The sequence below is a fragment of the Aythya fuligula genome, chromosome 5 (assembly GCF_009819795.1).
Source record: "Aythya fuligula isolate bAytFul2 chromosome 5, bAytFul2.pri, whole genome shotgun sequence".
Classification (NCBI taxonomy): Eukaryota; Metazoa; Chordata; class Aves; order Anseriformes; family Anatidae; genus Aythya; species Aythya fuligula.
The window spans coordinates 60,796,631-60,811,491 of NC_045563.1; the positions used below are offsets into that span (position 1 = coordinate 60,796,631).

At 37.9% G+C, this 14,861-nt stretch overlaps 1 protein-coding gene across 7 annotated transcripts in view; it reads left to right on the forward strand.

Moving 5' to 3' along the window:
- Positions 1-14,861, forward strand: part of SOX6 (SRY-box transcription factor 6) — a 386,149-nt gene that overhangs the window by 227,812 nt on the left and 143,476 nt on the right. For all 7 annotated transcript variants that reach the window (XM_032188152.1, XM_032188151.1, XM_032188153.1 and 4 more), the window contains 2 exons: positions 2,785-2,957; positions 6,394-6,462. In XM_032188152.1, coding sequence (XP_032044043.1) covers positions 2,785-2,957; positions 6,394-6,462 — 242 coding nt within the window. The remainder of the gene's footprint in view (positions 1-2,784; positions 2,958-6,393; positions 6,463-14,861) is intronic.

The window sequence follows — 14,861 nt, forward strand, 5'->3', positions numbered from 1 at the left end:
CTTCGTGGAGGTCTCATTATTTTCCAGGAGCACAGTGTACATTTTGTGGTCATCAGTTCTATCCTGTTGTTGGATTACACAGCACAGCACAAATTAAAGAGTAGAGTATTTTAAATGGGGTCATTCATTTTAGATGTGTTTCTCTGAGGGGGAAAAAAAGAAAAGGAAAGAAAAACAATTGCTATGACTTCCTGGCTAAGAACAGTTATTTCTGCCCACTTTTGTATAAAATTAAAAACAAAAAAGAAAAGAAAAATAAATGACCTTATAAATTTGCTGCAACTGTATCAAACAGTTTTAACTAATCATAACAAAACAATAAAATTTAATTGCTTTAGCAGGCACTCTGTGGTAGCTTTTTACTCATATTATTAAGCAAGTACAGAGTATACTGAATAATATGGAAGCAGAGCAGGAGACTAATATCTGCTTTGGGTGTGTAAAATATTTTATGACTGTAAGAGATCAGGGGTCTGCATTGCAATGCCAAAGCTGCTTGACAGATGTGGAAGTCTCGAGCTGTGGTTTCCCAGGTGGCAGTGAATGGCAATAAGTATCATTTGAGGCAGCAGGTTGCTTCCTATTGGCTTTCTAAAATAGGTGGAGTGATTGATCTCTTCCCGTCATGATGGGCAAATGGTTTTTCTTTGGCAGAAGTCTTTTATCTGTAAATATAAATTTGAGTATACAATAACATATTCCAAAGCAGCTAAATAACCTTTGATCCGTGGTGCAAAATACCCAAGACTGAATCATGTTGGAGTTTAGGAGGGTTAATGTAAGTCTATACAGAAGTCGCAGGTAATTGAGCTGATGTCAACAGCACGGAGCTCAGTGTAAGCTAATGGATCCTGGCAAGGCAGTACAGTACTTCCAGCGCAAACATTTTCCTGGCCACGTACCTGCCTAAGCTTACTTTAAAATCCTTTTTTAATTTTAATTTTCTTTTGAAACAGCCTTTTGCAGAGAACTCTTATTGTTTCAGCTGTGCATCTCGCACTAAGGTTTTGCAGTAAGTTTGATTAGTGATGTTCTTCAGATTTACCTTCATGCCTCCATCATATTTCTAGGGACTAAGAAAAGTGCTAGCCACCCCTAAAACTTTTACTGCAGCACGAGAAGTTTTTTGTGTTTCTTTGTCAGAGACCTGTGTCACATGCATACTAAGACAAGATCTGGCATTACAGAGCACTGAAATATCAGTTTCTTTTAAAACTAGGGTAGTTAATAGTGCATAAAAGATGGAATATTTTCAGGACTTTCTGTTGTAAAATGAAGTTTGGTACTGTATAGAAAAACAGGTACGTTTTGTATCTGGGAGTTTGCTTTGTTTAGAGTGAATGACTTAATCCATGCAGTTGATAGAAAGCAAATGTAGACAGAGATTTTCTTGTATGACGCTTGTACAAGTGAAAGTCTAAGAGTAATAAAGATGCTGTCATAGTGCGATGTAAGTGGTAGAGCATCTTGGGTTTGTGACCTGGCAAGAGTCTGTTTTGTTTTTCCTCTCCTTATGAAACCTGTCAACCTCTTTCTTCTCTTCCCTAGAAGATACCCATCTTACTCCTGGGAAGAAGGTGGAGTCATAATTTTGGTGACAGTTTCTCCATTCCCTCCCAGGTCCTGTTCCTCACACATTTTTCTTCCTCTTTAGAAAGCCCAGTGACTTCTTAATCACAATCCCCTGTTGTGAATGGAGGAAAGGAAGGATGCTAGTCCCCTCTCTCTAATGCCATTTCTCATGTCATTGTGGCAGGACTACCTGATTTGGTTAGCTTCTTCTCTAACTCGTGGTTCTTCCGTACAACATGCAATCATTTTGTTTATTTATCCCATTTCCAACTGGAAGCCTCTTTCAGATGCTCCTCCCATAGTCCTGAAGTCCTGCCTCACCACAGTTATACTGCCTCTTCTAGTGCTGCAGGCTGAGAAGCTCACCCAGGGAAATGCATTGTATGGCTCAGCTATGGGCGCTGACATTGCTGTTTGTGACAAAGTTACGTGGTCAGACGTAAGATGGGATGGTTTTGGACTGATCTGCAGAAGGACCCTGTACTCTTAGGAGACCCATGCAATTTAGCCATAAACAGACCATTAAGCATCATTAGTGCAAAGAATAAATGTACCGTAGTTTCATGTTAATTAAGTGCTCTCTATAGAGTAAACTTTGAAAGTTAAATGAAAATTTTTAAGCTGTTTTCTCAGGTTAGCCATTTCTCTTAGGAACAAGTCGAGCTCATTTTTAATACATATTCCATAACCAAAGCTTACATTTACCCAAATGACCAACCAGATATATGGGCATTTTAGAGACACGATCAATAAACTATTAAACTACTTCTTCCACAGAACAGCATCTTTTACATTTTTTTTTAGCATTTTTTGCATACTTAGAAAAAAATACATAGATATAAAGGGAAGGAAAATGATGTCTAATAAACTGTGAATGTATTTATCACACTGGGCAGATTTAAATGGAAAAGATATGATGTACACAGTGCATCATTAATTACTCCTGTCAGAAAAAAAAAAAATAATAAAAAAATACTCCCTATATTTTCTGCTTCATTTTTTGTTATAACCTCTGCTGCTTAGAGCACAGCAAAGCTATGTGCTAGATTCTTTTGGGATTCGTTAGTAAAATATGTATTCAAGCTGCCACTTGAAATGTTGGTGATTCAGTTCAGCCTTTTTTTTTTTTTTTTTTTTTTTTTGTGTGTGTGAATATTGCTTGGTAACTATTGTCTATCTCATATTTACAGTACATCTTTCCTGCACATTTAGGTACACCAGAAAGCCTGGCAGAAAAAGAGCGACAGCTCTCCACCATGATCACCCAGCTGATCAGCTTACGGGAGCAGCTTCTGGCTGCCCATGATGAACAGAAAAAGCTGGCAGCCTCACAAATTGAAAAACAACGGCAGCAAATGGACCTTGCTCGCCAACAGCAAGAACAGGTGAGGCTTCAGGAAAGAAACCTGTGTACATGTTTCATGTAGAATGTTCATCATAAACATTGCTCTACTCAGCATTTCCCTTCATATTTTTTTTTTCTTTCATTTTTTAATCGTTAAAAGAGCTTAAATATCTTCAGAAATTGGTACTTTTTCCATACAGAGAAAAACATTACAGGATCCTGAGAGAAAAGGGGGGTGTGGAAATTCAAATAATTTCTTTCTAGAATGAACTGCATTTGATAGATTTTGCAGTTCTTGCTTTTTGCACTGAGATTTGATTTGGGAGTTACCAATAATCATAGAATGGCTTAGGTTGGTAGGGACCTTAATGATCATCTAGTTTCAACCCCCCAGTAAGCCAGACTGTAAGCATTAAAATGAAAATCGTTCACTTTTTGACAAGAAAATAATTGGACGGAAAAATGTAACCTCAAAGTTTCAAATATATTTTACAAGTTAGGTTTGATTTTTTTTTTTTGAATTTTTTGTTGTTGTTTTGGTTTGTTTTTTAAGATACAGTTGTCCACAGATATGTCCTTTTCTCATTGTAGGAAAGTGTAACAACAGTGATCCCATACACTTGTCCCCCAGGCATTAGATCAGACAGATCCAAATTAATGTGTGGTTTTTAGGAATCTGACATTATTACTAGAATTATCTTTTCAGTTAAATGTATTTTATAGGATATATACAGCAATATATGCTCTGTTGATTTTAATGAGTTGTGACGTCTGGTATTTTATGTGCTTGAGTATTTGCCCACATGTAGGAATATGGACTCATCCCCTAATGGAAAATAACATAAAGGAACACTGTAAAAAATCAGAAGTTAGAATGTCATTTAGCCATCCAGAGATGACACAGTAATTAACTATTGACACTTGTGAATAAGCTAGCACAAATTAATCTTGACACATTTGCAGACGAGTGATATCTTACAGTGAACACTTTGTAATTATATTTCAAAATGAAAATTAAATGACACTTAAAACTAGGTTGTCATGCTCAATGAAGCGAACATGTAGCTCAACCGATAGGCAAATAAAATTCAGAATTTGAGCCACATGGTGCTTGTGTACCCTACTTTACTGTGTCAAGTCTATACATCAAGACTATGCTATGGTAATTGCATTGCGGGGTATTGGATGCATTTTCTATCACAGTACTGTTCTGTCTTAGAGAACACCATTGACATTAGATGCTTTGTGGTATATTTCTGGGTTTCTTTAGGAAATGCCTATTCGAATGCTATTATATTGTACATACAGCTACAAAAAGCTGTCTGCAAGCAGTTGCAACTGCAACAGATCAGTGCCTTGGTGCAAGTAAGCAAAGATCTCGCTGTTGCCTTTGTTATAGGTTACTATGTGACGTAGCAGCCAGGTCACCAGCAGCTCCAAACAAGTCTCAACATAGAGTACTGTGGATCGCTGAAAAGCAATGCATCAGCCAGAAAGATTGACTTGTGGTACAGCCCCATTCGGTGTCTGATTTCAATACGAATTTACAGAAATTCCTTTCTGAGGCTTAAAATCATCACAATCTTTCTAGTACTTTCACTGAGATTTTAGCAGCATGGACAATGTGTGGACTGAAAGCCAGCAGAACTTAAATTTCAGTCCTAAGATGGAATAGCACAGTCGGCGTGTTACTAATGAAAAACACTAACTCAAGCATCCACATAGGTTTGTTAAATATACATAAATACATGTAGCTCGGTTACCATTGGAGTTGCTTTTCAAAGCACAGACTCCACTGCTGACCACTGTTCTGACAACAGATGACCTCAGGTCCCCTGGGGTCACAGGCACCTCTGTTTGAGCTACCTTTTTTACTAGCACACTGGGACCTGGTTCTTCAGTCTTCATTCACCATATTTTTATTGAATTCACTGGGAGATTTGTCCAAAAATATTTAACCACCAGGCTCATAAAGGGAGTTTGATCCCTGCTGCAGGCATCAGTGTGCTGGGCTGTGGCAGTTGCTTAATTCTTTTCCGATGCATCACTTGGCTTTGATCCCACCCTAGAATCACAGACCTCAGTTTGTCTTTTTGAGGTCATATGTCAGACTTAGAACATGTATAGATTTTATGTTGGTCCCCCATACAAAAATGAATTTTAACCGTAGCAGTGGAAAAAATGACAGAGCTATTTCCAGGTGAGAAAGTGAGATGAACGAAATGGCAGATTTGATCTCTGAGTGCACAATTACAAGCTGCTAATTTGTACCTGCAAGTTCCTTATGAGTTAATCTGAACAGTTTGCACTAAGACTGGGTGATTGTTGTTTTTTTTTTTTTCTTTTTTTTTTTCTTTTTTTTCTTTTATTCCAAATGTACCTTGTTACCTTTCCTTCCTTCCTTCCTTCCCTCCTTCCCTCCTTCCCATCCTAAAAGCATTTTTGTTTAGTTTTCTCTGTTTATAACACAAGTCTTGTCCCCATTCCGGTCAGCTGTGCCATTCCCCTCCTACAGCAGCTGTCCAGTTGTTGCCTCCGCTCCTTGTGGCTGCCCCCCCATAGCTGCAGCCCACGTTACCCGTGGCAGGGAGCAGCTCTGTGGTTGGAGGGCGGGATCCCATTTCCCTTCTGCTCTCACATACTGATTTTAGAGAGCATGGGGGAATTGGGAGAGCCTGGGGCAGCGTCTCTCTTGTGAGTCTCTCTCTGTTCTGCCTGCACACTTGCTTCTCTCCCGTGCTAGAGAAGAGTTATATCAAACCTTTACTTTCTAGATCACTTACTGAATCTACAAAATGAGAGGAAGAATATCTACATATTTCACAGTGTTGTGTTGAGAATGAGCTACTAAGTGTCTAGCACTGATTTTACTCTAAGTAAGACTCTACTTGAGTAGCTCCAAGACTGTGAGATTCACAAGAGAAGCAATGTGCTGCTCATTATGAATGAAGTTAGAGAAGCTTGCCCTAGGAGCTTGTGCTGAATAGTGAAACATCTATAAATACTAGCTAAGGCTTCAGTTCAGCAAAGCAGGAAAATGTGTGTTTAACCTTAAGCACCTGAGTAATCCCATCCCCATTCAGCAAAGCACTTAATTTTAAGCATGTGTTTCATTCCCATTGTAGCTAACAGTAATGCATCATAGTCAAAGTTCACCACAGGCTTAAATGCTTTGTTGAATAGTGATGAGATTATTCACATGCACACAGCTAAGCCTATGCTTTTATGTTTTGCTGAGTTGAGGCCTAAGTGCTTAAAATACATATTTCTTACTGAATAACTATATTTTCATATAGCATGTCAGTGTAAAATGTTTATATCACATGCACGGATATCTCTAAAATATCATATTTTTTAGAAATAAGTGGTGCTCAATAAAAATATAGTAAAGACTAACTAAAAAGAAGTTTTTCACTCAATAATATTGAATTTTCAATATTACTGCTTTAATTTAATGGAAGTTTTATTTCCAATAGATTGCAAGACAACAGCAGCAACTTCTGCAACAGCAGCACAAAATCAATCTACTGCAGCAGCAAATTCAGGTCAGTGTGTTTTATTGCTCTCTTCTGATTATACTTAAATTCCATTTATGGAGTGGGAAGGATTTAAAATAAAGCAGCCACATGCTTTACTAACAAGCTTCAGCGAAGATGCTCTTAAGACTCTTAGGAAGAGTCTTTGTGTCTTTAGAAATTGTTCTCAAATGGTCAAATGCATTTTTGGTGGAAAGAGACTTTCTTTAATAAGCAGAGGTGTGTGTGTGTGTGTTTCTTTTTGTTTTTCCTGAAAGTTGTGAGTTATTTTTTAAATCTTATAATTTAACTCTGAAATCTGCAATTAGTTTGACATATTGTGTGAAGTAAAAGCAGCGATTCAATAATTGTTTATAGATTTTATTATCCTACAAAGATGGAATTGAGTTTGTAAGGAGGTTAGAAGAATGTCTTCAATTTTATTAACTAAAGTGAACGGCTATCAAATAGTGCGGTCTCAGTGTCTATTTTTCAAAGTCCCTGGGACCAGTTTGCTCATGAATAAAGACTCACAGGTATCTATTCCTTGTGCTGTTGAAGTTGTACCTTAATGGATCTGGGAGTGTTCTGCAGGCACTCATATATCCGTACTTATACTCAGAACCTGGTTTAATTGTCTGCTCCTAGACTCACTCTCAAGTATATATGTAGGTAGGGAGTGACATGTAAATAATAGACAATATTGATGTGTGACTCTGTCACCTTCTCTGTCTCCCACTTTGTTTGAAAGCATTTCCATGGGCCTGTTCCTTGATTGAAATATTTCATTTTGGTCTAACAGATGATTGTGTTGCCAATCATTTCCTGTAAGTATGGACTATTGGTTTGCACTATCAGCTGATTGCTGTTAGATGCCAAAACTGAAGATTTTTTCTTTCCTCATCCAAAGGGAATGCATGTAAATGCTTTTGCAAATATTATAATGCAGTTGGATTTTAATGAGTTTAACATTTAAATATGTTGATACCTGAGCTGAGAGATGCAATTGAATTTTAAAGCATTGTTACTGTCGTTGCCTATTGGAAGACTGGTGTTCATATTAAGTGTACATAAAGGATAGAATTGTGGTAAGAATACTACTAGAATTGTGCTACATAAAGGTAAGGACTGTGAAAGGAAAAAGTACACCCACTGTCTTCTTCTAAGTGTTATTTGCAAGTCTAGCTTCAGAAAGCAAAAAATCATATTAAAAAACTTCTTGACTTGAAAGCTAACACTGAAACATAGCTGAGTATTCTAAATGGAGAAGAGTTATCTGCACGATAAGTTTATAATATATAAATTCCTTTAAAAATTAGGACACAGAAAAGAGAAATCATACCAGGTCATTTTTGTTCCTATTTGGAGAATGTGGGTATGTGTTACTGCTCTCTAGTAAAAAGTTTCAAGGCAGTTCATGTTTCAGTTCACTTGCTGTTTTCCAGGAGCTTTACCCTTCCACTGACTCCAGGGAGATGCTGTCGTAGAACTGCTTGGGGGTTCATTCTCTTGTTTCCTGAACTCTCCCAAGTTTCCTAAACCCTTCACAAGTTTTCTTTTGTGTCCTTTCGCAGACATATATGCTAAGAAGTATTTTAATGATTGCTCTGTTCATATGAGCTAAATTATTTCTCAGTGATCTTTCCCTATATTTGTTTTATAACTCTTGCCAATATAAGCTGCTTTTATTTCATAGTTCCTCTGGAGATTGGGTTCTTTATTTATCCTTATATTTGAATGGAACAAATGTTACTGGTGCTAGTCGGGTGAATCTAATCAATGTATTAGAGGCAGAGAGGACTGTTCCCTCTCCCAGTTTGTTAGCTAGACTCATAGTAAGTTTCTCCTCACCTGAGGAACATTATTGACTTCAGTATGAAGCACTAGGTATGTTGGGCAGATGCCATCTCAAGCGTACATTGGTCTTACAATGAGATTACTAAGAAAAGCTTGTTAGGAGATTGTTTCCTAGGCTAAATGCCAGTTTACATGGCCCATTTGCTTGTAAGCCAAGTGGTTCCTCTTTGTTTGTTGGTTCTTTATTCTCTGGCAGGTTTGCTAGCCAGGAGTTGCTTGGGAGAGAAGTTAGTTGCTAAGTCTCCTTGGCAGTTCGTAATAGGTTTTGTTGCTATTGAATTGAGTGTGAGCGTTGCAGTTCTTTGAGAACCGCAGTCCTCTAAGGGCATAGGTGGGATGGAGCTCCGAGGAGGCAGGTGCTGGGTTGGTTCTCCCAGGCTCCCTCTCAGCATCTTCTCAGGAAACCTCAGTACTGAGACAGGCGTCTCACTACTGATTGTGGGTGGAATTCATCATATCAAAAGTAGATAACTGCAGTATAGATTGTCTCAATTAATTATCCAGATTGTTTTTATAGTGAGCAGAGAGAAGCAGAGTGAATAATTTTAGGATGTAATTCATCTTGTCCTAAAGTAGACGTTTAAAATATGTCAGATGAATTGTTCCCTAAAATGGCTGTTTCTCTCCATTAACTATAAAAGATGTGGATGCTGATGCCTTTAGTGTAGAGATCTGAAGTGAGATGAGATAAATCGTACTCTCTGTGGCTTGAGGGGAAAAACAATCTTCTAATAAACGTTTACATTCTCAGCTTAGTTCTTTGGGCCTGGTAGAATTTGGAACTGTGCCCATGATAACCCACTTGATTTTATATAGAAGGTTCATTTGTTTAAAAATACTCTTGAGCAACCCTTTTCAGGAAACAACAATTACTTACATAAAACGGTGTGGATTTTTATCTATACGTTGTATGCAGGAAAAAACAGTAACAGTCTTCCCTGCTGCTCCCCTTTAGAGAAGACAACAAAATACACGTAGTCCAGGTGCCAATTCTACCTGGGCATGGCCCTATTCATGGCACAGCTACGTGAAGTAAGTACAGTGTGTTCTCCAGTGTGCAGGAGATAAAATGTTATTATCACATGAGACACAATGTACCTCCATCATCCTCTGAGGTACAGTGCTAGTTCTTAAACAATGGTTTCCGTAAGTAAGTACATCCAATTTATTTAACCCTTTAAACAATTAGAAATAACTTTAGATGGGACTTAAAATTCTATCAACATTTTATAAAAATGGAAATAATCCATATTAAATGAAACACACTTCCTTGGATACCTAGTTGGTTAATTTACTGAGCATTTTCATCATTTAGTGGTTATTATTTGCATTGTTTTATACTGTTTGCTTACTTAACCATTCTAACGCCTTATTTAGTTGTGCTTTTGTTTGTTTGTATTTTCAAAGAGCATTTACTAGAGCATCTTACTCCAGACCTATTACATATCCAAAACCCTTGTCAGCAATCTGGTGCAAAGAGGACATCAGTCTGGCTAAGCATATGAAAATAAAATAGGTATTTCAAGAGTACTGAAGTCATTAAATGTTCTTTGTAATTGTCTCATGTTTTGTAAGTTAAGCTAATGCTACTTTTAGGGTATGCATGTTGGAGACAGACATTTTGTCTGTTGGCTAAAGGGATTGGGAAAGTCAAGTTGTTCTTGGTTCTGTCTCTGATTATCTGAAATTTGGCAAATTGTTTCCTGTTCCTCAATTTAAGCATAATGTTTTGAGAACTTAAATGAAAATTTTCAAGTAAGTGTAGTGTATTATTACTTTTCAACTCAAATGTTCAGATTCCTCTTAGGGAAAAGGATAAACACTCTTCTATTGAGGAGTCCGTAGAGATGGGCTGAAATCTTCTATGTCAAATTCAGATCTTTCTGCAAAGCTGTGCAGAGAAATCATTGCTTTTTAGTGGAGACGAAGTTGAGAAAATGCTGTATGACAAGTCAGAGCTCTCAGGTCAGTCTCCAGGTTGCTTCAGATTCTTTGAAGAACATTTTCCCTTGAAAAGTATTAATTCTTGAAGTAGTAGTGATGCTATTTCAAGGACATCTCTTAGTCTGTGCTGTGAAAGAGAAAACCTAGAGATAAGGGAAAAAGTGGTTTAAAGGAAGAATTTGGTGGTACATCATAAAGAGAAGACTATGTTGAAAGAAGGGAAGGCTTGCATCTTGGTAACATTTCAGACTTTGTGAACAACTTGTGGTCCTGAAATCCCCATTAATTCAGTCCCCATTCCCAGAATTCAGATTTTCCAACACAAGGCTTGAGGACTGCTTCTGACCCACCATGGTTAGCTGAGGAGGGGCTCAAATCCTGCTGAGCACGTTCCAATCTTAGAGCATGTTGCTCCAGGACTTATCTATGTGTGGAGGGATTTAAGGGCTGAAAGTCTGATGGCTTCGCTCCCCTGGTGGGCAGGCTTCATTAGGGTGAGTCCTGAAACAAAGGGACACTGGTTGTTAAGCCTCTCTGGAAAAAAACTGGCAATGGGAATTAGAGTGAGAGCTGGTCCAAACTGCTTTCATCCATTTCCTTTTGCCTCGTTCCTATATACTGTGCTACTCAATGCCATTGCAGAGCATTTATTTTTCTGTTTGAATCAGGTATTTCCATTGCGTAGAAAAACTGCTTCTTCTCTCATAGGTATTCTGTTTTAATTCAGCTGCTAGAAATTATTCCCAGTAGTATTTTTTTTCTTGTTTTAATCTGCACAATCATGCTGTTGTAGCTTCATATTAATGTTCTTGCATTGTCTGTCATTTGAAAAGAGTGAACATTATTACTGTGATAGTAAACAAACAAAAGAATAGTGACATCAAAATTACAACTATTTAAACTGTCCTTGAGTAGGAATCATTTGAGTCACGCTTAAAACTTAAGAGGCTGAACCTACAAGTCTCTGTTCTTATCCGTGATTAACTACTGACAATTCAGGTACCTGGTGAGCTGAATAAGGACTATCTCTTTATGTGAAGTACATGTCTAAAGATCAGGAATAATTACATTCCACATTAGCCTTCACGGCCTCCCTGACCTGGTTAATTAATTTTTTGCTAGGATAATAATAGTAGAAATAGATTTAAAGATATGCTTCATCATTAAGTATGTAACTGACCTCCAATTTTAAGAGCTGAACCTTTCATTTATTGCCTTTTGGAGACAGGTTAAAGCTCCTTGCGGTGAGCTTGCTGAAAATGCACAAGCTGGAATCTAGTTATTGTCAGTTCGGTTACGCTCTCTGAGGTTGTCTCTCTTTGTAAACTGCATTTAGCACTGACAAGCAAAAAGCAATTGCAATGCTACTGTTCTGGCACTAGGGAATATTCTCCCCCTCTTTTTTTGCTGTTGTTGTTGCATTTTCCTTTTTTTTTTTTTTTTTTTCTTTTTTTTTTTTTTTTTTTTTTGTTATTGATCATGAAACTGATCCCCTTCCAGCAAGCTCTGAACAGGACCAAATAAAGTCATTGAAAGCAATTTGATACTTCTATTGGCAGGCTACGCAGATCAGATACTCCCTTGAAAGAGAACGAGAGTTATAAACAAAGCTTAGAAGTCTAGGAATAGCCCCCAGCTTCAGCAAACCCTTAAAATATTTTGTAATTGTATCTTCAATCATGAATTAGCCAGGAAAAACAGACCTTTTTTGCCTTTATATTTCACTGCTGTATGCTGTTTTTAATTGCCCACAGGCATACTGTTGTGATCTTCTTTGGAAGTTTAAAACCAGGATAAAAATGCAAATCTAATTATTTCTTTTATCTAATCTAATTAACTTTTAAAAGTAATGATAGATGCACTGTAGCCTGCATCAAACATTTTAATAATGATGTTTCTGGATTAAAGAATAGGTAAAACTACTGTAATTTATAAGCAATCAAAATTATGGCAGTTGCAAATGTAAATTATTGTGTTGGCTTAATAAACTATAGCTGTAGCTTGTTAATTTATAGTAGAAAGGATACATATCCCTTAAATTCCAGGTTGCTTATGAATTGGTTCCCAACTATCCTTGGTATCTTTATTTATTTATTTGTTGTTAGCAGTTCAGTATTAAAAAAAAATAAAAATAAAATGTCTAGGTGTCTTCCACAGTGCAGTTGTCCACATGGAATAGGCAAGTGGTGATAGGTGCCTGTAACTTGCAGCTGGCTGCTAACGCGCTGATTCAGATCTGTAGGACTCTGCTGTAGGTGCAACATTGCAGCTTCTGTCTGGCTCATAACTTGCTTAGCAAAAATGGAAAGCAGTCCATGGAAGAAAGACACAGATGGTAAACATCAAAGTCAAATGTTTCACATTTTATTTATTATTACATGGTGGCTTATTAATGAGTTCTGAAGTCCTTGTTTGATAACTACCCAAGCAAAAGCTCTGTCACAGACTAGCTTTTTCCACCGAAAGTCGTTCTCATGGCTGGCTAGCTTGGAATTTCTTTCAGCAAGGTGGCAGGAGAAGAAAAGTTGGATTCTTACCCTCTTCCAGCAGCCCATGCTTCAATAAATACTCTGTCTATGCTCCCTTTCCTTTATTCAGCCCCTTCTATACTAAGATTGCTTTGGCACGATTGCGTGGTGGTGGCCTAAGGAAAATGAATTGTGCTGAAGCTTTGCCCTATCTCCTAAGAGTCTGGTCTTGCACCTTGGAATTTGTAAAGCTCCTGCTAGTTGCTCTGCGTTGGAGGCCTTCAGCCCCTGGAAAAAACATTTCTTCTGGCAAAGAAGGAAGTAGCTGGATTCCACTCTTAACAGAATCCTTAAAACTGTATGTAGTCTTGAGGTGGGAGGGATTTTCTTGTTTTATTTTATTTTACTGTGATTTTCTAAGAGTTAAAATAGCTGTCTTACAGTTTTCTAATTCACTGTTTTTTTTTTCTTTCTTTTAAATAGCTTTATTTCGCCTACCCAAGTCTAAACAAATTGTATTTAATGCAAAAATTAAGCCTTGTGTATCTCTTTCATATGACTTCTCTAATTATAGAGCAGTAAATGGTAGAATAGCATATGTTAGCAACATGAGCAGCAGTCTATGAAATGAGCTACAAGTTAATAAAATGATCTTGTGGTGGTGTTGGCCAAATGTTAGCACACATGTTTCGGAAAGTGATATTTCAACAGACTTGAAGAATAGGACTTTGGCACACGGGTGCCGAACATGATCTGATGTATGGAAATTAGTTAAACCAAAGTAAATGTCATTGTTCCTCGGGCTCACGTCGGTGCAGAAAATGATAGTAGCTGCCCTCCCACTTTCCTTCTCCCACGTCTGTTTTAAAATTGGAAATGAAGGCAAAGGCACCCATATTCCCAGTTCAAGTACTGCTGTTTCTTTCCTTCTGGGCACGTTGCATTGCAGTCTTGCCAGTGACTTAAGGGCTTGTTCTCGGCCATGCCTGCTACCAAAGCCAGGCTACAAACTCATTGATTCTGTTGAGCCCAAACATACGTTCTGCTGCCTTTGCTTACAGAAGGGCCTCAGATTTGAGCTGTGTTAATGTAGAGGCAGATTATAACCAGCTCCTGAGAAACTTAGGATCAAGAGGATCAAGCAAATACTTACTGCCCACCTATACTGTTGCTCAGGGGTCACTCTCAGCTTGTGGGCTGCCCATTCCAACCAAGCAAAATGCTCTGGCAGCCTCAGGGCTTGCTGATCTATACACCCTGGTTTAGCTCCCAAAGATCCTGGCCGAGGTCGTGCACTGCTGAACCATCTGGTGCTGTTCCTCTGATAGCACAAGTAAGCATCACCCTCGCTGTCAGTCAGCATAATGTAACATCTACAATATTTGGATTAAAGCAGTTATAATGCAGTATTAGCTCCAATACAGAAAACCAGTTTCCTTCCCAAATGGCATGTGCACAGACTAAAATGGGTAACTGAGAACAGAAACTGAGCAAACTGGCAGGCTGCCAGTGGGGCTGACCCTGTGAAGTCTTATTTGCCTGTGTAATACTTTCCTAGCCAGTATTTGATGACTTGTATGTAAGTGTTACTCATATAAGAAGGCTTCACAGAATTGGGCACGTCGTATGAAGAAGGACTTAGACTATTAGCATTGTGGTTGGGATATCAAAGACATAAATGATACTAATGAGGCAGGGGCGTAATTTTTAGGGGGTGTAATTTGTTTTACTAGAGAAACATGTAGTTGGAAAAAACAGGCAACCTCTTGGACATGCCAATTCTTTTTCAGGTCTTTCCTCAGTGTTACATCAAAACACGTGCCAGGACTGCCACAGAAACTGCCAAAGATATTGGCCTTTCATTTCTAATTAGTTACTTTTTCAGTGATGATTTTTGTGATTGACAATAAGATGGCCAAGAGGAAAAACAATCAGGATTTGGATGACTTTTTTTTTCTTCATAACTTATATATTCATCAGGAGATAGTGAATAAAGAAAATAGTTAATAAATGTTAGTATTAAAATGACTTGATTTATGGAGATATTCAGGTATACAGGCAAGACTGGAATGTGATGATATCAGAGGTCAAAATTTCTGTCTGCCGAAGCAGGTATTTGGAGTAAAATGATGAAGTACAGCCCCACATAAAAAGGCCAAA